Here is a 23,555-nt window from a genome sequence, read left to right on the forward strand (position 1 = left end):
TCACTCTGCATTGGAGCCAAAGACTTATCTAATGAGTCCACCCGCGGAGTGTGGGACGCTTGTTGGAAGAGTTTTCCTGTGTTGATTCCTTTCGGCCAGCTGAATACGCGTATGAGCTAGTATCACTAATCTATGGATAAGGATCTATTTATATTGAAAAGGAAGGTTTCTAGCTATCTGAATCCATCTGGGAGAACTCGATAAAACGGTGAATACAAGATGCTGAATAATAAGTAATATTGGCCCATCTAAAGCATGCCACGACATAGTCGTTCCCCTGCATTGGCAATGCTTCAAGGCGATGCCTCGGTTCCAGACTGCAAGCCACTTCTGCCGGAGTTCGTCGAATACTACGTACACCCTTTGCACAGGCATGTGTATAAAGGGGGATAGTTTTATTGGGGTTGCCTCACGTGATGAACACGTTGCAGAGTAGGCTTCCTGGTCTCGGAGGCCTTACTGAGGGGTTCTTCCCTCCTGCAATAGGGAATCAATTGTCCGCCTCTGCCTCGTCATCTCTCACGCTGTCAAGTCTCGGTTTACCCCCGCCTTCCCTCTGTATATAGATTATAGAACCACTGCAATATACAGACATTTCACCGCCCCACAGGGGAGTGCGGATGGGGCCCTCTTTGACGCTACGGTCTAACGCGCTTACTTCTAAGACCGCAGCGACAGGTGACCCGTTGCGGCCAAACCATTCACACACTCTCTCTCTTGACTGTGTGTGTTGAAGAAGTGGTATTCGGACCGATTCCTTCCTAGCGCCTTGGCTACGTACAACGGTATCAACCCAGAATCCTCTATCCCAGTTAAGAGAAGAGAAGAGTGTGGCATCTAGATGAGACGTTGAATATATATCTAGTTGAATATATACGCTCCTTAGTAGGCTACGTGCGTGTAGCTGGTATAGCTTCTCCTGCCCTATTCCCCATTTCCCCTGTGCACTGTGGACCGTATCGAGGTTTTCACAACAGTGTGAGGTCACCAATAAAGGTAAAACTATAATCTGACAGGTCCACTCTGAACAATGGTAGGAAACCTTAGCATAATAGTCCTCCAATCGTTTGTATTACATATAATACCCTGAAGAAACGCCACGGAATTGTGGTGGAGTACCTAACCATGTCCATTGTCCATCAGCTATATGAGGCTTATAAAATGCAAGCTGAAGTGGATGATTATTACCTAAATAAATTTATAACAAGCGCATCAATTGCTTCGGAGTAACTCCACGATATCGACATTTCTAACCAGCACTAGTTAGTTAACTAAAATCAATATATTCAGGTTCCAGAACATACCTTACTAGAGTTGTAGCCATTGCAACTCTATCCTTCGGTGCCATTCAGGACGCCGTGCCATCGTGAAAGTCTCAGGGGCGCAACGCACTTCTTCAGTGTAACATTACGATCTCCAGAGGAATGCTGCGTCTTGGTTAGTGAGCTGATCGATGCGCATACCTGCCTGCCCTGCCTACCTTGTGAATTGTGACAAACCCGGAGCTGGTATATCAGATTTCGAATCAGCAGGTATATTTCCCCGTCAGGAACACTACAGAGCTGGCAGCAACATGCCGAAATAAAGGGCTGTTAGGTTGACATGTTATATGCTCCTCTGACATCGAAGCTGACTAGACTGAGGACTTTTCCCGCTCTCTATGCGTCATGTCGTCTCCACCAAGATATTCAGTTCTCGGTCACAGAATCGCTACCTCCATGATCCAAAGTGGTTGGAAGGTTTGGGGGGCATGTGAGGCTGTGAAGCTGCTAGGCGTGATGTGCCCCGAGTAATCTGGAGTACAGTAGGACTGTGAGCTTCTGGATCAATAGACTAGTTGACTCTTGTGGTGCTTACTCCGTTTACGTTGCCGGATGCAGTATTCCGTATGTATGAACGTCCTTCAAAATGTGCTATTTGTAAGACCAGGTCCTGTTATCCGCGACATTCAAGTATCTATCTCCTCCCACTCTGAGTGTAGTAAACTGCTGCTTTCACCATACATTGGAGCCGGAGGCTTCGCAGAGTAATTTACCAGGAGAAAGTGTGGCTTAGAAGATTTCCCGAGGGAGTGTTGTTTGTTAATTCCCATATTCCCTGTTGCCCAGAGTATACTACTGCATCTACGATGCTTCATGATGATCTTTCTTTGCAGACTGTAAGCATAAATCTATTGGCGTTTGTTCAATACTACGTATATTAACACACGCCGCATATGTATGAAGGTAAAAATATGCCTGACTGAAAGACTTTACAAAATGGAAGGAAACCTTTGTATACTCGTCCTCCAATCAGTCAGCATTACGATCCATACGTCGGAAATTATAGTGGGATGCCTAACCATGTATGAGGCTTATATTATGGAAGCTGAAAAGGATGATTATTTACCTAACCTAATCTATAAGGAACGCATTCGGAGAATCTCCGCCACATCGACCTTCCTAATTAGTACTAGTCTATATAATATTTCAATATTACTGCTGTAGTCGACTCGCTTCAGTCGCCCAATCAACTTCATCATTCCCATTTAACCGGTTAGACTTGAATTAAATTGCTCACTTGTTATGTTTCAGGGCCCGCAGCCTGCGAAGCGCGGTCTTCTAGTAAAATAATAAGGGTTACTCTGAATCCAACTATATTTTTTACGTTAGAAAATCTCAGTATGTGCTGAAAACCAAAATTTTCAGTGTTTGGCGTGTCAGGATGATTTTGCAACCTGCTGTATTTGTAACGGAATGGGAGCAAAAAGACACGGATCGACATAACTCTGCCCTCAATGAACACCGGCAGGATGAACAGCTCGCTCCCTTACGCACGGAACCGAGCCTACTTGCTTACGCAATTCCTGACCGGACACTCATGGCTAGCAACACATGGCAAACTGCAAGTGCGAATGCGGGACTAAAGAAACGATAACGCATATTCTAGTGGACTGCCCAAGATTGAAAGACCTGCGAGGAACTACGAAGGAAAATCGGAAGTGCGTTCAGCAACATTTCAGATATGCTGGGAGAAGGAAGAATCCAAGGTAAGGGAAATACATTGCAAGGCGCCACGCATGAGAGCAGTATCTTGGGTGCCGTGCTGGACTTTGTAGATGCGTCTTAGCCGTTTCAAAGTCGCACGCCAGGAGTGCGCAGAACAGAACGCCAGGCACTTATGCTGCCTCGGGCCTTGACGGGGCTCTAAATTCCAAGTTAAGTAATGGATCACTGTACATAGATACATATAGATAGCTAGATAGCGACAGTTGTATCCTGCATATTGTCGAAGCTGAGGGGCCAGGGTATGAAATCACCACCGAGACTACTTTATTTGTACAGCCGAGAGGGTTGGTGACAGCACTTTTTAGATGTTATGAGTTCGATTCCCATCTCCGGCACATCATTTACCATCCCGAACAGAATCACAACACAATACAAGCCCCTCCCTTATCGCAAGGAGACGGGGAAATAGAACAATCGCAGGCTTGAGGGCGAGGCTCCAAGTTTGCACGCATGAAATGGTACAATGTGGCTAGACACACAAAGATAGAAATAGTGGTTAGTTTGCATATCGTCCAATGCGAGGGGTCAGCGTATGAATACTACTACTACTATATTTGTATGACACATGGACTGGAGTTGTTCAACATTTATAATTCTTGGAGTCGCTGATTACTTTGTATATGTAGGATTTGCCTGGATGTGCAACATAGAGTTGAAATATAGGGTTGTGTGCTGTTTGGGATTTGTCAAATCCTGGGCGATATGGTTTGCAACACCTCTCCAACTGTCCAGGCATCATGCCATAAGCCTACAAGGCTCCCTGTGCCTTCAGAGGCTACACTAAAGTTCAGGCGACAACTGGTGCCTAATCCACAAACCAACCAAGAATAGACTAGCGCTACTTGAATCTCGGTGGTATAAAGGGTTGAAAGCCGTTCATCAAGCGCTTCCACCAGACATTTCCACCATTTGTTTCCAGCAGATATTTCCCGTGATATTCTGATTGTGGGCAAAACACAAGAATTGCGATTTATCAAGACGAACAAAGAGCGATAAACACTTGGCTGAAAAATGGTACTTGTCTTGCCACCTGAATTAGTGCTGGAAGCTGCAAAACATCTGGATCATGGGGATCTCTCACGTTTGGCGAGGGTGAATCATTCGACTTACGAGATTGTACAGCCTGAGGTCTATAGATATGGTCTGCCATGCTTTTTCCTTATGTGATAATTACTAGTATGCAGAGTGCTAACTTTATAAAGGAGCTAAGTCCTGCTCAAAAGGAGTCACCTGTCTCCATACAGCCGCCCGTCAAGGACATGAACGGGTTGTACAGGGGCTGCTCCAATTCGGAGCTGATATCCATGTACTAGATTATAGCGATGATACACCACTTCATGATGCAGCCCGTATGGGCCATTTCGCGGTGACTCGAATCCTTATAGAGCAGGAAGCAGATGTTAATTTAAAGAATAATAATGGTCAAACACCTCTTCATTATGTAGCTGTCGGGGGCCATTTGGCTATATTTCAACAATTGATTGACCATGGTGCTACAATCGAGGGGACGGACAATGGTGGCAACACTACCATCCATCATGCTGCGGGCTGTGGCCATGTGAAGCTAGTCAAGGCACTGGTTAATTTAGGAGCTGCAATCCAGGAGATTAATAGTGACGGAAAAACACCCTTGCACCAGGCAGCTGCTGGGGGTCATTTGAAGGTATTGCAGCTATTAATTGACAATGGTGCTGTAATTGAGGGAAAAGATAATACTGGCAACACTCCCCTCCATCATGCAGCAGGTGATGGCCATGTCGAGATTGTTAAGCAACTACTGACTCTTGGAGCGGCTATCGAGGAAAGAAATTATAGAGGTGAAACTCCTCTGCACAGGGCAGCTGGTGCCGGCCATTTAAAGGTGTCTCAGCAATTAAATGACCACGAAGCCCTGATTGAGCCGGTCGATGATAGCGGGAACTCTCCCCTTCATCTTGCAGCGCGCGGTGGCCGTACAGAAATTGTTGAATGGCTTATAGCTCGTGGCGCATTCATCAATTCACAGAACAACTATGGTCGTACTGCTTTACACTGCGCAGTTGATGGTTCTCAACCAGACACTGTTCAGAGATTGGCCGGATTGGGGGCAACTATCGACGTAAAAGATGCTGACGGCTTGACCCCCCTTCAACTTGCAACGGGACACCCCAATACATGTGTAGAAATTGTTCGCACATTGATTGAGTACGGGGCATCTATGGATGCAAAAAATGAAGATGGCGATTCAATCCTTCAAGCTGTAATCGCTTTATATGAGGAACTATGTATGGAGCATAGTCATCAACAAGAAATTGACGAAGAATACTGGGAAGGGAGTAGTACAGGTTCAGTTTTTGAGAGCACAGAAACTGGCATTGCTCGAGAGACGAAAGAGTCGATGAAAGAGGTCGTGCTATTTTTGATACAACATGCTGGCCATAACGTATCTGAATTCCCTGAATTAGAATTATCTGATGCTGGTCTCTCAGACCCAGGCAACTCTGACTCAACCGACGGGGCTTCGACTGATACTGATACCACCAACTCTTAGGAGTGGGTGTTTCCGGTGAGCGAGCAAAGTACAGTTATAAGGTTCATGGTTGGAGCTGGGAAATTCAAAGGCATACTGGGTTTAATTGGGTTAGGATTATTGCAATTGTAGGACTAGTTATCTTTCTTGATTTCTAGTACGGAAGCACCATGGCCGCTAATGATTGTGCTAAAACTAGAACTAATACCAGAAATTTTGTTGTAAAGTGACACCAGTATGCCTCATGCAAGAGACAGTATGGCAAGTAGAGCATAGCTACAGACCAGAGTAATGCATACAATCGGCTATCTTGGTCTTGGCTACCACTGTATCCTGGTACCATAATAACATTACAGAGTCACTCAGATCGTACATCAGACACTCTACCACAACGTAGGTCCTGTGCACAGCCCAGCTGAAGTCTATAAAATGCCCTCCAGTGCAAGCCTGCCGTTTTGTGGTTGTCCAGCCATTCAGAATATTTCCTTATTAGGATTAGTGTTATCATATTTGGCCTAGCTTTCTGGGACACTTCTATTCTCCTATTGGTTTTGTCTTGCGTCGATAGCGCACGTGCTTTTGCTACGTACTTTCTTTTGGTCTTCTTTTAATTGGTATGCCTTTATATGCACTGCACATGCTCGAGTGCGATACGAAGCTCATGACCTCTCCTCTTACAAAAGGATACCTCTGGCTGGTTCATCCTAACTTCCCTTTTCCTGCGTACATTCTTGTACTTCAAGACCTAAGAAAGTGGCCGACCGAGACCGAGCGTCATGCCGATAAGGCCTGGGAAGCCATGAGCGACAACTACGCGACCCGCATGATGAATGAGAAGACAGGCAATAACCCTTTGTTTATTTTCTTTTCTCGACTTGTTATCCAAGCCTGAGAGGAACGGGAGGAGCTATACAGACGAGAGAATAAGCCGCTGGAGACACCGCGTATCATGTTAGACATCCGGGAGAAGGGTACGCAGGTGGTATGTAATTTCCTGTCAACCAGGAATGACGAGCAGTCCAGCGATGCAGTTGGCATGAATGTCAACAATATGCCAATGCCCATCACCATAGACTTCAGTAGCCATGGCCTGCAGTCCGGCACCGTCATGTCCGGACAAGCTGCGATGGAAGTCGACATGGATCAGATTGACTGGACGACGATAGACTGGAATTCAATACACGCTCCGGGGTGGTAGTCCTATTCACGGCGTCGTATGGTGGTAACGATCACCGTTCACCTACGATCTACCATGAAGACTGTAATATAGACCTTGTTAATTTGACAAATATATCTAGGTTCCCTGATGCTTTGAATTTCATAATTCACTATATGCTTAGTAATTTCACTAATAAGTCAGTGTGGCCGAGTGGTTAAGGCGATGGTCTAGAAAACCATTTCGTTCGCGAGCAGAGGTTCGAATCCTCTCGCTGACGACGTTCTTTTTCCTCTAGGTTTTTCTTTTCCTCTGTAGGCAAAGTTGAATTATTATTTTACCCAACCACAGATAGTGTGATGATGCTGAATCAGTCACTCATAATATATAAACAATATGTTTTCCGCTTCGAGAATAGTGGAGAGGGTTACTTTTCAATTTCTGATTATTCTAACATGAATATACTATCCAACCACTAAAACCGCATGAGCTCTGGAGAAGCCATAACTTGGTGCTATCATGGAAAGCTGTGTGTCAAGGGCTGAACCCATAGGACCTTAGGATAGGCTACGTACAGAAAGGAATCATTGAAGGGGAGAAAGAAAGAGGAGAAGTAGCGGTAAACAAATAATATGAAAAGTCACGTAATTATGGGTCGAGGGCCAATGGGGTAGGGGCAATAGGGACAATAGGGACAATAGGCCCGAGAAGTCAAACGAGCCCCAGCCCTTTACACTGTGAGTATTTCCAATATTATACTAATCTCTCACCGGAAAGACCACAAGCCTGGGTTTTTGCCATACTATGCTGGAACATAGTCATACCGTCCTGTCGACTCGTTGACAGCAGAGGCTGTTTACTCTTTAGCATGGACTTTTCGGAAGACATCAATATTCTGACATAAACGCAGTGTTTGGGATAGGTGGCCAATCCTGCTTCTTTCGGTGCAACTGGGACGGCGCAGCAAATTCTTGTGAAACTGTTATGGTTAGTACGTATATATTATTGTCAATTCGAAATATACGATTCTGGCACCTCAAAAACCCATTGGCACTAGGAGAACCACAATATTGGTACAACATGTCGCATTCAGATGGTATTTTATATTGACAATTATTTATTACACTCAAGAATATTACTTATAACACACACACCTGAGATGGGGCCAGCGGCATAAAAAATACCGTTCGGCTATAAACTGCACTATGAGCTCAATGCGAGCACTGATTCGGTATCCTACGTATATTCTACCGTATCTTGACAGGAGCTTTTCAGCAAAGTATCAGTAACTTGGTATTGCCACCAAATAAAGGGAATTGTGGATTTCCTAGTAGCTTTTCCACGTCCCATGTTTGGCACCTTTTATTGGTAACATGGACATTTAAGCTAAATCATGCATATTATATCTCTATGTATGACCTTTGTATCCACTCCTGCGGACTGTCATAGATCCCTATTGTCATTGTGCAGCCATTCAGCACTTCGTTAAGAGGTTATATTCTATGCTTGTGAATAGTAAATCAGCAGATAATATACTATACCGTGGGTGGTTTCTATCTATATCTAAATCTTCGCAAAAGTCAGAAAGTTAAATGCCAACTTCCGGATCTGCAAATCAAAACCCATGAATTCTTTAAACTTGAGGAGTGAGTAGCATTCCTAATTGTACTGTAAGCTTTACAGTGGAAGCAGAGAAGCGGTGGAGGAAAGATAGCATCCTTAGGCCAAGAATGTTTTAATATCGCTATAATAGAATAGATATGTGAATTCAGCTCCATATACTCTCGGTACGCGGCTTGGTAGGAGGCTGCTTGCCACTACTGGAGCTCCCATGGCCGAATAGACCTCCTATTCCGTGGCCCCTTTTATCACTGCTAGAGGAAGCGCGACTGCCAATGCTCCTAGAGCCCCCGGGAGAGCAGAAGTGGGCTTAAACGCCGACAAGAAGAAGAGACAGAGCAGGCATAGTGCCAACTGGTTTGTCACCAGGCGTGTAAGCTGCATTGCAGCAAAATAAAGAATGACAGATAATACGTGACAAAAGGAAAGATGCTTGAATTGAAAGAATAATATCGACTATCTAAGATAGACCATCGTGAACTTTATATTTATCTATGCCATCCTCTCCTGCTCACTTTCATCATTAGCCTGTATACTGAGAATTATTTGCACTGATTTTGGACCAACCGTTAATTATGTTTGGGCGACATCTCAGCAATAGTTAGCGCCATTATACCTTAACCCGACAGTGCAATCACATCGACTGGACTGAAGCCCAAGACAAACATGAGTTGTAACTATTGTGGGGGATTATATGATGCACCACAAAACCACGATTTGCATGTTGGACCGAGAAATATCAGCTGACGAGTTTGGCAAGCGGTTTTCCTTTCTGGCGTACACATAGTCCCATTTAGGAAGATAAAAAAATTTTCATATGAGGCGATGGAATCTGTCGATCGTAAAATTACGCGTATTCGCAAGTATCGATCCTTTATTGAATTAGGTCTCTGATTCAACTAAACTACCAAAACATCTCGCGTTTATAAAGGCGAGGTAACAAATGATGAATGCAAACTAACTAATATAGGAAATATACGCGATCCGATGATGTTGTATCATCAATAACACTGAATAATCAAAATTACCATAATTGTCGACAGAATCCAATGTTGGGGGTATAGTCCGTCGATATCGGAGACTCCTAGCTTTGGGCCCCAGCCGCATCCGGTGAGCACTCATCGGTGTTGTATATCCATGTAGAATGTTAGTTCGAGAGCCGACCAGTAGGCCGTTAGTTTCCCACCGGATGATCTTGATAACAGTGCTGAGTAGAAGAGTAAGAAAGAATATGGTTGGAGGGTTAACGAGGTCATGGTCCGACACAGGGACGCGGCACACCAAGAAGTGGTCGTCAACACAGCCCCCGCGCGCCGTTGCTCTTAAGAAGTAAAGTGCCTCGCTAGTACTTCCATCGTTCGCTTGTCCTGCTGCACAGGAAGATCTAAACCATGCTATCTGATGCCCCCTTGGACTGCATTCCGACCGAAGTGATTGTGTCAATTTTCACTGCCCTTCCCTCATTCTCGGATGTAGCATGGTTCGCGGCCACTGGACGACGCTATCACCGAGTGTGGAACAACTATGCTTACCTGATCTATCAGCAAATCGCCCCCCGGACAATACCCTGTCGCCGACATGCGCGCGTTCTGTTGGCTGATCAAGGGGGCCCCCATGCAAGTGTCACGAACTTATCCTTCCCACATGTTCTCCAGTTGATCCGGAATGCCGCTATCCTGGATCGATCAGCGAAGGACTTTAACAAGCATCATCGACAGCGCGTCTACGGTACAGATCCCGTTACCTTCCGTTCCCCGGGCCCAACACCTTAGCTGCTATATAACTTGTAAGCTAATCATCCCTATAGAACTTCCTCCATTTCCACCAAACCGCCCCCATCTGTCTCCCACCGAACGCCCCCGTTTTATTCGCGGTCTGTACCAGCTATGGGGTTTGGTGCTTCAAGATAACCCGGAGAAAAGGAAGCAGCGTATCCACGAAATAAAGCTCAAGGATCTGTTAGTTGTCCGCGACCTAATCCTGGGAAACGTGGTGCGTATCCCAGCACCTATTTTTCTCGATATGGAGAGCCCTGGCCTGGCCTTTGAGCTAGTATATCTAGACATGTTGCCGAGGCTAGAACAACTTCTGGATGAGCTATACGGAGAACCCATCGGTTGCTTGTTCCAGCCGTTTTCAGATGGCCTTATGGGGCATATGAGCATCTGGGATTCGTATTATAACGAGTTTAAGAGTATGATGCTCAAGGGGTTCCAGCACAAATACCCCAGCCCGAACCCACAGACGGTGTGGGATGATACCGACGACGAGGACTGGGTAAAGTGATCCCAGTGGGACAGTTGCAATATATTGTCTTCCGGAATCCATCACTGGGAATCACTACGGGGCTTACAGGTGCTAGTTACATGTCTAGTTATGTGCACTATCATAGATCGGCCACCGATTAAGGACCGCCGAGTCGCATTGCAGGGTCTTAATAAATATGTTAGAGCATGGTGGTCACCAATTAGAAACAAAAAAAAGGACTGTTAGAGAAGCAGGGACAAACAACCTGGGCTGAGAGAGGGATCCTACGAAGCAGCTGATATTGTGTTGCGGAGAATTTAGGATCCTTTAAAGAATGAGGAAGGAATGTATTATACTATTAAATATAATAGAGTATTTTCTAAGGGCGAAATTAACCAGCTAGGCATATTATTACTAAATTGCTGCAGCTGATGTTTAGAGTAGCCGTTGTGAATATTCCCAACGCTTAACAATAGTAATACTACAACAACCTCTTATACTACTATCCTGCTATAATACATTCACTCCTCCCCTACACATCCAACAGATCAAAACCCCACTGTTGCATTTGAAGCTGGTCGAACCGACCACTCAGATCCACCAGCAACTTTGGCGTCTTCATGTGACGTGCAATGCCTTGCCATCGCACCTGGTCTGGCCCGAACTCTTCCCGATCTGTAATTACCATCACGGCATGGCAGTCCATACAGGCCATCTCCGCGGAATTGGCCACAATAAATCCTTTCCGAGCATCGGAAATACAGAGTCCTTGATCAGTCCAGTTGAAATATGGCTCAAAGATGCGTATTTCAACACCTCTCTGCGTCAACTCACGCACCAGACCAATAACACCGGACATATCACCCATGTGTTTACTTGTCATCCCCAACAGCGCCACTTTCTTCTCGACAAGAGCTCCTGAAATCCGACCAACTACCCTCTGGATCATCCATGCCGGCTGAAGTTCATTCATGCGAAGGACACTCGCCCAATAGTCCACGATGTCAGACATCCCCAGCTCTCGAGCCAAATACACCAGACACAGTAGATCCACTCGTTGTGAGGCACTAAACCCTAGTCCCGCACGCTGGCTTAGTCCCAGAATTTGGGTGATATGGTTGATCTTCGCGTTGGTGGATTCGCAGAGCAGACTCAACGAGTTCAAACTGGTGATCTGCTGAGCCAGAAGCGCACTGGCAACGAGTTTGGACAGCTCAGCCGACCATGCGTCCATGGTGATGATTCTCTCCTCTGAAACAAAGGGCGTGTATAGCCGTCTCACCGCTGTCAGAGCTTCGGGGGACATATCCTCAGAATAGACGTGTCCGATGACAATCCTCGGGGGATATAAGAGGTCACGGAGGGCAGAACCGGGAACCACAAAGTCAGGGTTGGATAGAACATCGAATGATGCGGATGGTGAGGCTGTCTCTTTCAGCTGCTTCTGTTAGATTTCTTCCTCGATGGAGGTAATTCGCACGTACGAAGTTCTTGATGCGTGGAATCATACCACATGGTGCGGCGGCTTTCTGGACTATGATCTTATGTCCTGTTGAAACTTGCGCAATGGCCTGGAGAGCGGATTGTATATGGGAGAGGTCTAGACCATGCAACTCTTCACTCTATTCGTCCGTTAACGGAATGATGTGGTGATGGTCATGGAGCTTACCTTTGTGGATGATCGGGCCTCGGCGCAGAGAAAGATCAGATCGGCCACGGTGACGCCGGCATGCACGTTCGTCGAGAAGTTGATATTCTTGAGCTTTCTGGCGCGTGGTAGCTGCGAAACAAACGCCCCAAATTCTGAATCTTGATCGACTGCACCGTTCTGCGTAGGACTGGATTCTGTGGCATCTTCAAATAGCATCTCTTCCAGTCCAGGCTCAGGAACCGGCACTCGATCCGAGTTCCACGCCGCAATCAGTTGCTCATCACTATCGACAACATGAAACGGAATATGTGGATTTTGTGACGCCAGGACGATCGCCGTCAAGGCACCTGAACATATTAACAACAGCAACATCCGACAGAGATGGGACACTCACCCATGTACCCGGCACCGATTACACACACGCACCGAGCGTACTTGACCCTCTCCGTCCTCACCACAGGCTGAATTTGAACATCCTCTACGCTATCGAAATAGGTATGTCCCTTGACCACGACAGGCGGCGTATGTGACTCACGCTTCTCGATTGCCTTGCACTTGCGTTTCGAGAAGAAAATCGTCAACCCGGCTAGGACCAGTAGCAGCGGGAGGAAGGGCATCATGGTGGGAGGCCTTGGATCACGGTTCAGAAAATGAACTACGTACTCTGTGTGATTCTGATCGATTCTCAGTCCGGTGGTCTATACCAAGACCCCCAGTGGTACCTCTGGCAAAGAGCGGTCTGCACAAGCCACCTCATCTCCATTGCGAATCCGTCGGAGATTTGACTACCAGTCCTGTGATGTTTATGATGGGATTTCATGAGTTTGATGGTTTCGCTACGTGGCTTGACTTGGCGGTGGAGATTTATTGGTTTTGTTCTATTTTCGGGTTTGACGTGGCATATTTATGTCACCTACTCGAATCGCAATCTGGTGTGGTATTTCTGTCCTGAACACTAGGATGCCTATTACGACACAGGAGAGAATTCCGACCATGATTACTCGGCAAATCCAGAGGAACATAAGAGCATTTTCTGCACATGGCTCCATATCAACAAGCACCTTGGAAATACACCCGAAAAGTGATCACATTCCTGTTTCTACAAGACGATGCAAATCGACCAGAATCGATGTCCCGAATAATAGAGACTTGATCGTTCAGAATACGCGTCCTATCCAGACACACGCAATCAATAAAACTTCCTCCCTCAAGCTTGACCACCTGCCCATCATATACCTCCTAGAGTGCATCCAATATATCACTGCAGAAATGCCCATTAAACCGACGAAAAGAACACAAGCCCAGTTGAAATTTTCTGCATTGATTCGGAGCTCATTGGGCCAGAAGCTCCAGGAGAACCACTACGTAACATATACCATGTCCACATTCCCAATCGACCCAGTGACCAGCGACAAGAAGCTAGCGGAGGGTTATTGTTATCCTGTGCAGGATAATACATCCAAATGAGATAAAGCAGGTGGCCATCAAAGCTGTTGTGGATAGCGAGAGCATGGCATTGAACGCTACGGTGGAGCCGATATTAATTAGGGACATAACCATGGAGAATACACAGGCGAATATGATTCAGTTAACTGGGATATGCAAAATGGGAAGAACCAAATACTCTTAGCAAAGAAAATAAATCGATTTCAAGGGGAAGTACCGCTCCAAGCCACCGAGAGAAGGAAGCCCATGTTCCGGGCAAAGGCGAATGTCTGTCACGATGCAGATGCCAAAGAGCTAATGGTAATGATAATCAGGAGAATAAGTATAACCACTACCAGGACCGTGGATCCAGCAGTATTGTTCAATGCTTGTTGGGAAATGTAGATAAATGAAAATCCGGTTTGTGACTCCATAGCACCCTGAATATCGGGCATACACAGGCATTCTCAATTTCCTCAACTGGAATCGGTTACAGACCGTTTCATATCTTCGAACGAATGACTTACACTTATGTGCCACCGAATCAGAGCCTATACCACCACGTCAGTTGAGAGTAAAGTACTGATAAAGGACTTACTCAACACAATAAAGATGCAGGAAACCTATCCCACCATAACGGTCGACAAGGTTGATGGCCATCCAACGCTGTTACCCGTAAAACCTGTGAAGGCATCCTATGCGCGGACCCCAGGAGCCAGGACGAAGGGTGATAATCAACTTGATGACCGCATAAAAATAGCATGTAACAAAGATCACTTCCGCTAAAGGAAGATGTTTTGGCGCGAAGATATTAAATACCGACATGATAATTGCTGCAGCAAATACCAGCAGTGTGCCCGGCCAACGGGTGGGAGAGTATGACCTATTGTTCAAGGAGATCAATTCCTGCACATCGGTCTCTACCAGATAGGCATCACGCGCCACGACACTTTACCAGGAGATTGTTAAAAGCCATCCTATTCTATTAGTCTTGATTTAACTCGCTTGCAGATTCGACATACCTGATGTGTAGCTTAGGAATTTCTGGTATTGTCGAGGAGCAGGTTCAGAAACCCACTGGGGATTTGCTTAATGCATTAACAGCACATCATTATAGCCTTTGTATCCGCTTCACAGCATTCCCGTATACGACGTGGAACGCCAAGATGATTGGATAGAGAACTAGGTAGAAATCTTAAATAACTAGGCAACATCATTAGGTAATCCCTAATATGAACATAGTTATATATTTCTATCGACTGAAACTCAAAACACGAACAACTCCAAAAAAGTCATCAAAATGTCCTCCTCCGTACAATCAGCATGGAAAATTATTCCCATGTTCCACTCGCTTAACATTTCCCACACCGTCGACTTTTACACTCAACGGCTCGGCTTTGAGATCGGAGAGGTGAAGCCCGACCCGTCGGATGAGAAATCAGAGACCTCAGAACCATATTTCTGCTCCCTCTTCATCGGCAAAAAAGCAGACGCGAATCTCTACTTCTCTCTCAATAGGGAGGAGTTCAAACCCACACAGGCGTTGATTGCACTGGGTACGGTCGAGTTGGATGAGTATTACAAGTACCTGAAATGTCGCGGGGACGTGGAAATCACCGATGAACTGGAGGACACGGACTGGGGATGGAGATGGTTTACTATTAAGGATGATGATGGGAATTCTTTGACGTTTTTTAAGTTTTTGGAGGGGGGGAATCCGGGGGAATAGATTTTACTATTTACCGGTATTTACTTTTAACCCACATGTATGGCACTGGGTAAAACTAGCTCATCCTGTGTTATATAAGAATTTATTTTTTTTAAGGTCGAGGATTTATGGTCCATATTTGTACTCAGGAATAATGTAGTGCATTTGTAGTGCATTGCCATTCAAATACCGAAAGACCACCGTCATAGAAAAAAAAAAAAAGAATAATGAAACAAAGAAAATATTACAAATCCTATTAATCTACAGTGCACGGTCTAATCACTTTTCCCTTGCTGCGCCAACAAATTCAATGCACTCCCTGCCAGAACAAACCCACATTGATCCGGACTCAACGTATGACGAACTGGAATGTCCACCGTCTCACCCGTCCGCTTCTGCACACGCAGCTGGATCTCTCCCTTGCCGCCAGACTGCAGCACATCGTACAATCCAACTGTCTCGACCGTATCGCATGCGTCGATGCGATCGTAGTCCGCTGGGTTGGCAAACGTCAAAGGCACCACGCCCTGCTTCTTCAGGTTGGTCTCATGGATGCGAGCGAAGCTTTTGGATACGATGATCCGTCCCCCCAGATACCGCGGCTGCAACGCGGCGTGTTCTCGCGCACTACCTTCGCCGTAGTTCTCTTCGGCCACCACCAGCCACTCGATGCCTCGCGCCTTCCACTGTTCAGCCAGCTCGGGGATCCCGTGCGGTTGGCCCGCCTCGTCGTATGCTACGTTGGTTTCCCCCGTCGCGGCATTGACGGCGCCGATCAGCGTGTTGGCGGAAATATTGGGCAGGTGGCCCTTGTACTTCAACCATGGGCCGGCCGCGGAGATCGTATCTGTAGTGCACTGACCGCGCACCTTGTAGAGCACCTTCAGTCCCGACAGCTCGCCCGCAGGGAACGGGGCAAAAGGCTCCAGCAGCGCCAGGCGCTCCGACGTGGGCGACACGATGACATTGCAGTTCGGGTCGGGTACGGCGGTCGTCGGCTGGAAAGCGGGATTGCCATCGGCGAAGCCTTGGCTTGGGAGAGCATGGCCCGTCGGCGGCTGGAAGCGGAACTCGCCGCCCGACGGCGTTGGTAGACTGTCGGTCATGGGATTGAAGGTCGTACGGCCCGAGTACGCTAGAGCCGTGACGATTTCAGGTGAGGCCAGGAAGTTCATCGTGCGTCGGTTGCCATCGTTACGGCCGGGGAAATTGCGGTTGTACGAGGTAAAAATGGCGTTGTCCTCTCCCTTGGCTACGCCGTCGGTGCGCTTCCATTGCCCGATGCAGGGACCGCAGGCATTGGCGAGTACAGTGCCGCCGGCTGCGGAGAAGGTCGATAAGGTCTGGTCGCGGTCCAAGGTGGCGCGGATCTGCTCGCTGCCCGGTGTGATGAAGAAATCCGAGGCGGGCTTCAGACCGGCGGCGGAGGCCTGCTTGACTAGGTCCTCGGCACGGGTCATATCTTCGTAGGAGCTGTTGGTGCAGCTGCCGATGAGACCTGCACCAAAGGTCTGCGGCCACTCTTTCTCGCGCACGGTGCTGGCGAAGGCGGATAGTGGCACTGATAGGTCAGGGGTGAAGGGACCGTTGATGTGGGGCTCCAGGGTTGACAAGTTGATGGTGATAAGCTGGTCGTACTCCGCATCGCGATCCGCCCGGAGCAAATTCCGAGGGCCCGAGGCGGCGATGGCGGCGGCCGCCTCAGCGACATGTCCACGACCAGTGGCTTGGAGGTAGGGAATCATGCTGGGAGAGAAAGGGAAAACCGAGGTCGTGGCGCCAACTTCGGCACCCATATTGCAGATTGTGGCCATGCCTGTGCAGCTCAGCGTCTCAACACCGGGTCCGTGATACTCAATCACAAAGCCCGTGCCGCCGCGGACGGTCAGCTTCCCGGCCAGGTGCAGGATGATGTCCTTAGGTGCGGCCCAGCCGTTAAGTCGGCCTTCCAGCCGCACCCCCAACACGCGGGGAGCCTTCAACTCCCAAGGGGCGTCGACCAGTGCATCCACGGCATCAGCACCTCCTACTCCAATAGCGATGGCACCCAGACCACCGGCATTGGGAGTGTGACTGTCGGTCCCCAGCATCATCAGTCCAGGAGCAGAGTAATTCTCCAGCACACTCTGGTGGATGATTCCGGCCCCGGGAGGCCAGAATTCAATGCCATATCGTTTGGCGGCACTCTCCAAGAAATCAAACACCTCACGGTTGCCCTCGATCGACGCTGGAAGGTCCGTATCGGCTCCCCGTTCCCCAACGATCATGTGGTCACAGTGGATACTAGCGGGTACGGCGGTCGACGGCAACCCGCACGACATGAACTGCAACAGCGCCATCTGAGCCGACGCATCCTGCATGGCCACACGATCCGGCTTCAACTTCAGATTGGCCTTCCCACGAATGTCTCGTCCATTCTCCGTACCAGTCAACAGGGACTCCTCTGGGTTGGCCAGATGGGTGTAGAGGATCTTCTCGGCGAGGGTGAGCGAGCGCGCCGCACCCAGCACCCGTCGTACCTCCTCCAGATTTCGCACAATCTTGGGATATGGGGGCATGCGAGAATTCGCGGCGGAGGCCTCCGTGGCGAGACCACGGCGGTGGAATAAATGCTGTGGGGAAAGGCATTTCGGGGCCAGCTAACACAGTCAGCATCCATCCATTGGAGTCCGGGTAATTCACAAAAGGCTGACATACCCTTCGAGTGGCAGTTGCCCGCTGCCAGACAAGTTGTCTCACCATCATTCCTGTCGAGGGATGAGCAAGAGAGACAGAAAGCGACCGCTGGCGATGACTCTTAGGATGCTTCTTTTATCCCAGCGCTGATTGGCTGTGCTAATCGCCGATACCGGGCCGCTGGTGACCGTACCATACTGGGGTGAGGGCCATTGCCGCGGGGTAACCGCGGCTTCTCCGTATGCAGCGGTATCGGTACCGCCAAGGCGGCCTATGAATCGGAGTCAGGGAATGCCGGGGGAATATTACTCCGTACCTAGATCGCGTCCCGTAATATGACGCGATGCAGTAGTATACTTGCTTCGATAGATAATAGATTGCACTACGACTTAAAGTCCATGCCACAGGCCGAATGGCTTCGATACCCCTGGTGGAGGTTTTTGAAGCGCGTCCGATCGGCGATGGATTGAATTCTTTCGTGATCAGTTAATAGCGGCCTGTAAAACTTTGGATCCTTGTACTACTATGTCGGCCTTTTACCGACTTCCAATCGAAGGTATTTTATCTCTAGAGACGCAAGGGCCTCGCTAACCATGCATTAGGTCTCCGGCAACTGTGCCTTAATTCAGTACTGGCTCTACAAGCGTTTCCTGTATCGCTTGCTATGGCCACCGCACGACAGCAAAGACTTCTACGGTCACTTGTCGAGTTTGACTGCAAAAATCAAGTCAAGGGAGTTTCAACTGGAACGACTCATCCCTGTGTTTCGTGCTATTATCCTCCGCCAACCAGATGAAGGCATCCGGGCGAGGGTCTACATGATGTTCCTATAAAAACCTGTCTCGTGTCTGAACCGGATCAAGATGGCTGTTTGACCAGTAAGACCGGACAGAGACGGTTGTCCAACCAACTGGGGATCTCTCTGCCACCCACCAAAAGTAGCAGATCCAAATCTTCCACGGATGAAGAGGATGACTTGCAGGATGAAGTACTGATAAGCTTTACCATGAAGGACGATGAGGCTCCGATCACGCGAGGTACGTCGCGTTTTTCCATAGATTTAGGGCTTTATCAGGGTCTCCAGAGTGAGTGAGTAGCTCCTTGCTTTCTATTGGCTTTGTTACTTACCCAGCCATGTTATAAGTCAATGCACGCGGAAGGGCTTTTGTTACACGATGTCTCGACGCAGAACCGGATTGTACATGATGAAGAAGAGAGACTGCCGTGCCCTGCTTTCATCATTGAATTGAACATGGTTAGTCCGGAACATAAAGAGAGACCTTCCGGGGCAAGCAGCAAGTCCTGGAGGGGGGCATTTATGGCCATCGGATTGCTCTTGGGAGAGAAGCACTCTATGCGGCACGATTGGAGCTCTTCTTTTGGCTCCTGTTCTAGCACTGCAGCCACTACACTACGCTCGGACGGGTGTCGGACCCACAGAATTTGACTGTTGGAATTACGAAAACGAACGGAAGCTTACGCAATCAGGGCGTTGTCGCCGACGTGGCTGGTTTTCTGAAGACTGCCGAAGTCACATTTACGCCGTACTGTCAGCCCTTGATCCCTTATGTTAATCGGTTCTGATGACTCATGTTTCCAGAGGGACTGCGAAGAAAGGAGGAGGATAGTGGTCTCTATGACCAGATGCAAACTCTGTTGTGGAGCGCGATCGAGGCCCCGCGGCTGATGTACGCCGACAGATATTAAGGGATTTACGAGGGTTGTCTACGACCATCGCTCAAGGTTGTGAACTGGATATTTAGATTTAATATGGATAATGCCGTCAAGTTTGGCAACATATAATTTGATGCTAGATAACACTACTATGCACAAATTAGGTATTTCCACCTACAATCCCATATTGTTCCAGCCGCAATGGTCCCTGTCCTCTTATCTAGAGGATCTTGCTATGAAACAAGCGGACTACATGGCTTTGAACGCATCTGATCATTAATTAGAGCCGTTTATTGTACCATCTATTCTGCAGTTTTATAACCTTGTCACATACATATATATATATGATGAATCCTTTGTTATAATCGCAAACCGAACAGGTAATCCTCATTATACTCACCAGTATCTCCGTGAATATAATGACATCTTGAAGAAACATCATGGATAGTTCCATGCGATAATCGACCTTCTCCTATTCATCACAGTGGACCTACGACTATAAGTAGCCCTCGACCTTCAGCTCTAATACTCACCACATCACCCACCCAGGTCAAAAAGTCCTTACCTTGAATATTTTCAAGCACTTCTCGAACCACCAACTCTCACATCAATCATCCTATAAACCACCCTTTCCAAGAACTGTCTAACAAAACCATGACGGACAAGCCCAAATGGGCATCCAAAGCTGGACTAGTAGCATGCAGCGCCGTGTCGATCTCCAGCTGGAGGGCATCAAATTGGCATCTCTTACCTCCAATGACATGGTGTTCTTATTTGACGTAGAATACGCCATGGTATCTCAGGGACGTCTAAGATTCTCGCTCCAGCTTCAGATGTTCACTCGCAAGGAAACCCAGCTTTATCGGAACCCCTCTGGAGAACCAGCCAAAGATCATGTCCGTGTCAAGATTATCATGTCCCCCGAGAACGAAGAACTGCGCACTGCAGCTGATGTGTATTCTGAGATGCAACGTCTTATGTTTGTTGAAACTGAAGATGACGACATTGTTCTTCCGTTCAATGGCGCGGTGTTGAAGATTGACTATGCGTAAGATTGGAGGATTGCATCTTGCGCTGTTTCTTTTGGAGACTGTTTGTTGATCGTTCTCTTTTGGGTTGGATCACGATACGGTTGGATGAGATTCAGGGAGACTGACTATTTCTTATGTTCGATACAGGCTATATATTTTTTTTTAAGGCAGATTTCTTTTGTCGGGTACTCTAGAGATTCTGTATATGCACTGGGGATCGGTCGTCGTAGGCGATTTCAAACGACACGACCAACTCTGGGGCGTAGACCATGTCGCCAATTTCAACAGCGAGAAGCTGTTTCCACTTTATCAGTATTGCAGTCTTGTGCATTTGATTCCAGTTTATTTGGATCCCCCTCCCTTAGAAGTGTTTGTGTCAGTCAACATGTATCTAAATCGGAACTTAAAGATCCTCATCCTTCTTCTAGATGCCGCTTTGAATATCTGGTTCACATAAAGCCTTAAAACTTGAAAACCGATTGGTGCGAAACATTTGGTGAAAATACTGAAGGGCTGTGGTAAACGAAACAACAACCAAGCAACTGAATGCACAGTAAATGGTTCCTAATTTTACTGTACAAGACATAAAACAGCACACTCGCTCTCGAACAAGTATTACGGATAGTTCATCTTTACATTATGTACCCTTTTAGATTGGCCAAATTGTTCAGATCTCATACAATACGTGATATCGTTTGATTATGCACTTGGAGATATGTTTCATACCTCCTTGTTTGTAGTTTGCTTGCAGGCAGAGTTATACCCAACTACTAACGGTTCCCATTTGACTGTCCCATACTGATTACCACCTTCAGGGCATTACTCTTTGATGCCGCCTGGAACGTGGTGTATGCCTCGTTGATATCCGTGAACGAGAAATCTATCCACATTAGCAAATCCACAGCGTCAGGGATCATCAGGGCGTACGATGCGAAATCAGCGTCTTCGGGCTGATCATGTCCGATTCCACCATTTTCAACAGATCCGGCGTCGTCACGGTATCCACCAGTCGTGTTCGCAGACCTACATCCATTAGCCTGACGCCTCCCATATTAGGAGCAGCACCTACAGATATTCCGATTCCACAAACTCTCCAGATGAAAGTCACATTTACTCCCAAACACTCCCAAACTAGCAATCGTCCCACCCGGTCCCACCAGCATCTGCGCCAGTTCGAAGCTCTCCGGCGACCCGACAGCCTCAATTACCGCATCGTAGCCCACCCCAGCGTTGACCTTCACAGCGGCTTTAACAGCCTCTTCCATCCCATCTCGCGAGCTCACCGTATGAGTAGCACCTAGTTCCCTCGCAACCTGCAATCGCGACTCCCCCCGTCCGAGGACCACCACCCTCGACGGCCCAAATAGACGTTGCGCCAGCATCAGTGCAGCCAGTCCAATCGGTCCGGGACCGACAATAGCCAATGATGCCCCGGGCTTGATATCCGCATTCAACACACCACACTCATACGCCGTGGGGAGAATATCCGAGAAAGCCACAGCCAGATCGGTAGGTATCTTTTCCGACAACACATGAAGAGAGAAACTCGCATGCGGAATCCGGACATACTCCGCTTGTGTCCCGTCAATCTCATTACCGAGGACCCACCCCCCGGTTGAACAATGCGATCCCATCCCCTTTCGACAGGATGTGCATCGTCCGCAGGACGAAATACAAGAGATCAGCACTCGATCACCAATACGGGGCGATAGAACCCCGGGTCCGACGCTATCGACGATGCCCACGCCCTCGTGGCCTAGAATCCGCCCGGGAGTGCACGATGGTACATGGCCCTGCAGGATGTGGAGATCCGTGCCGCAGATCGTTGTGCTCAGGAGTTTGACGATGGCGTCGCTGGGTTCCTGGAGGGTGGGGATAGGTCGGTCCTCGACTGCAAAGGATTCGGGACCTTGGTAGATGACAGCTTTCATGGTCTTGGTCATGGCGTAGGAGTAGCGAGTTAGTGAGTACGAAGTACTAAAGAAAAAAAAAAGTGTCTTTATGAATACCCCATCAAAGGGGTTTGCTCGTCTTAAGATCGTCAACGAGGCGTCGGCTAGACTTACCATGGCCAGCCCCGATGCAACACAAACATCCTCCGTGCTGCAACAAAACTTACGATAGATAAGCCCAGCCAATAGATACCGACTGGGATATTATTGTCTGATGTGCAGGAGGCAATGCAGGATGAAACAATGGGGTTGGTGGGGGGTGTTGACCAAGCCGTGGTCTAGACAACACGCGGATAGTGGATATCGGGATCTGGAACGCAATTTTACGGAGTATGCATATCATAGCCTATGCCACTAGCACTTATCGACCATTATTCTTTTGTAATAAAAATTAATTACAGTTTTCCTCAGATGCCTCGGAGGATCAATTGGGCAGGTATGGAGGTGGGCAGATTAATCATATTGCACTCATGTTTAGTAGTAAGTTTCTCGTAGAAGAAGCACTCCAAGTCTATTTAGTTCATACGCACTTTATCGAAAATAAACCGCGTGGTTCAGGCGTCAACTTCTATTTAATTTACCCCTCCATGTCAAATACGCTAATTGGCATCTTCCGGGTCCAAATAAGACTGTATGGAATAGAACCAGGATGGCAGTGGCCGTTGGTAAAGCGCTTGAAATGATATTTCTAATTATATATCCTCCTTTCTATTTAATTATAGTGTGTTTGATCCCCAAACGATCCTAATCGGTTCCGAAATAGGTGTCCTTCCTAAACGGGAGAGGTGTCCTAAGGTTCCGGCGAATCGGGCTTCATTTATCAAGCAAAAAAAAAAAAAAAAAAAAAAAAAAAAAAAAG

The 23,555-nt window shown here is 47.6% G+C and overlaps 8 protein-coding genes and 1 non-coding gene across 9 annotated transcripts; 6 read left to right on the forward strand and 3 right to left on the reverse strand.

Moving 5' to 3' along the window:
* Window positions 1–4,398: 4,398 nt before the first annotated feature.
* On the forward strand, window positions 4,399–5,577 carry ATNIH1004_010580 (ankyrin repeat domain-containing protein; the record flags this gene model as incomplete). The annotated part of the gene is made up of 1 exon (XM_033575149.1): window positions 4,399–5,577. One exon carries the CDS (start codon window positions 4,399–4,401, stop codon window positions 5,575–5,577), a length of 1,179 nt encoding a protein of 392 aa, XP_033423167.1.
* A 1,334-nt stretch (window positions 5,578–6,911) lies between these two features.
* ATNIH1004_010581 lies at window positions 6,912–6,992 on the forward strand. Its single transcript has one exon. It is a non-coding gene; the product is annotated as a tRNA-Ser (tRNA).
* Window positions 6,993–9,723: 2,731 nt separating this feature from the next.
* ATNIH1004_010582 (uncharacterized protein) lies at window positions 9,724–10,618 on the forward strand (the record flags this gene model as incomplete). The annotated part of the gene is made up of 2 exons (XM_033575150.1): window positions 9,724–10,081; window positions 10,140–10,618. 2 exons carry the CDS (start codon window positions 9,724–9,726, stop codon window positions 10,616–10,618), a joined length of 837 nt encoding a protein of 278 aa, XP_033423168.1.
* A 493-nt stretch (window positions 10,619–11,111) lies between these two features.
* Window positions 11,112–12,850, reverse strand: ugd2 (putative UDP-glucose dehydrogenase Ugd1; the record flags this gene model as incomplete). The annotated part of the gene is made up of 4 exons (XM_033575151.1): window positions 11,112–12,004; window positions 12,090–12,201; window positions 12,249–12,577; window positions 12,625–12,850. 4 exons carry the CDS (start codon window positions 12,848–12,850, stop codon window positions 11,112–11,114), a joined length of 1,560 nt encoding a protein of 519 aa, XP_033423169.1.
* Window positions 12,851–14,955: 2,105 nt separating this feature from the next.
* ATNIH1004_010584 (VOC family protein) lies at window positions 14,956–15,384 on the forward strand (the record flags this gene model as incomplete). The annotated part of the gene is made up of 1 exon (XM_033575152.1): window positions 14,956–15,384. One exon carries the CDS (start codon window positions 14,956–14,958, stop codon window positions 15,382–15,384), a length of 429 nt encoding a protein of 142 aa, XP_033423170.1.
* Window positions 15,385–15,638: 254 nt separating this feature from the next.
* On the reverse strand, window positions 15,639–18,252 carry ACO2 (aconitate hydratase ACO2; the record flags this gene model as incomplete). Its single annotated transcript, XM_033575153.1, has 3 exons — window positions 15,639–18,002; window positions 18,061–18,110; window positions 18,213–18,252. 3 exons carry the CDS (start codon window positions 18,250–18,252, stop codon window positions 15,639–15,641), a joined length of 2,454 nt encoding a protein of 817 aa, XP_033423171.1.
* A 199-nt stretch (window positions 18,253–18,451) lies between these two features.
* On the forward strand, window positions 18,452–18,872 carry ATNIH1004_010586 (uncharacterized protein; the record flags this gene model as incomplete). The annotated part of the gene is made up of 2 exons (XM_033575154.1): window positions 18,452–18,517; window positions 18,642–18,872. The coding sequence occupies 2 exons, from the start codon at window positions 18,452–18,454 to the stop codon at window positions 18,870–18,872; spliced, it is 297 nt and encodes a 98-aa protein (XP_033423172.1).
* A 1,512-nt stretch (window positions 18,873–20,384) lies between these two features.
* On the forward strand, window positions 20,385–20,765 carry ATNIH1004_010587 (uncharacterized protein; the record flags this gene model as incomplete). The annotated part of the gene is made up of 1 exon (XM_033575155.1): window positions 20,385–20,765. The coding sequence occupies one exon, from the start codon at window positions 20,385–20,387 to the stop codon at window positions 20,763–20,765; it is 381 nt and encodes a 126-aa protein (XP_033423173.1).
* A 749-nt stretch (window positions 20,766–21,514) lies between these two features.
* Window positions 21,515–22,687, reverse strand: ATNIH1004_010588 (putative zinc-containing alcohol dehydrogenase; the record flags this gene model as incomplete). The annotated part of the gene is made up of 3 exons (XM_033575156.1): window positions 21,515–21,624; window positions 21,672–21,767; window positions 21,814–22,687. 3 exons carry the CDS (start codon window positions 22,685–22,687, stop codon window positions 21,515–21,517), a joined length of 1,080 nt encoding a protein of 359 aa, XP_033423174.1.
* Between the last annotated feature and the right edge of the window lie 868 nt (window positions 22,688–23,555).

This window comes from Aspergillus tanneri (assembly GCF_003426965.1).
Source record: "Aspergillus tanneri strain NIH1004 chromosome Unknown AapTan_5_pilon_pilon_pilon, whole genome shotgun sequence".
NCBI classification, from domain to species: domain Eukaryota; kingdom Fungi; phylum Ascomycota; class Eurotiomycetes; order Eurotiales; family Aspergillaceae; genus Aspergillus; species Aspergillus tanneri.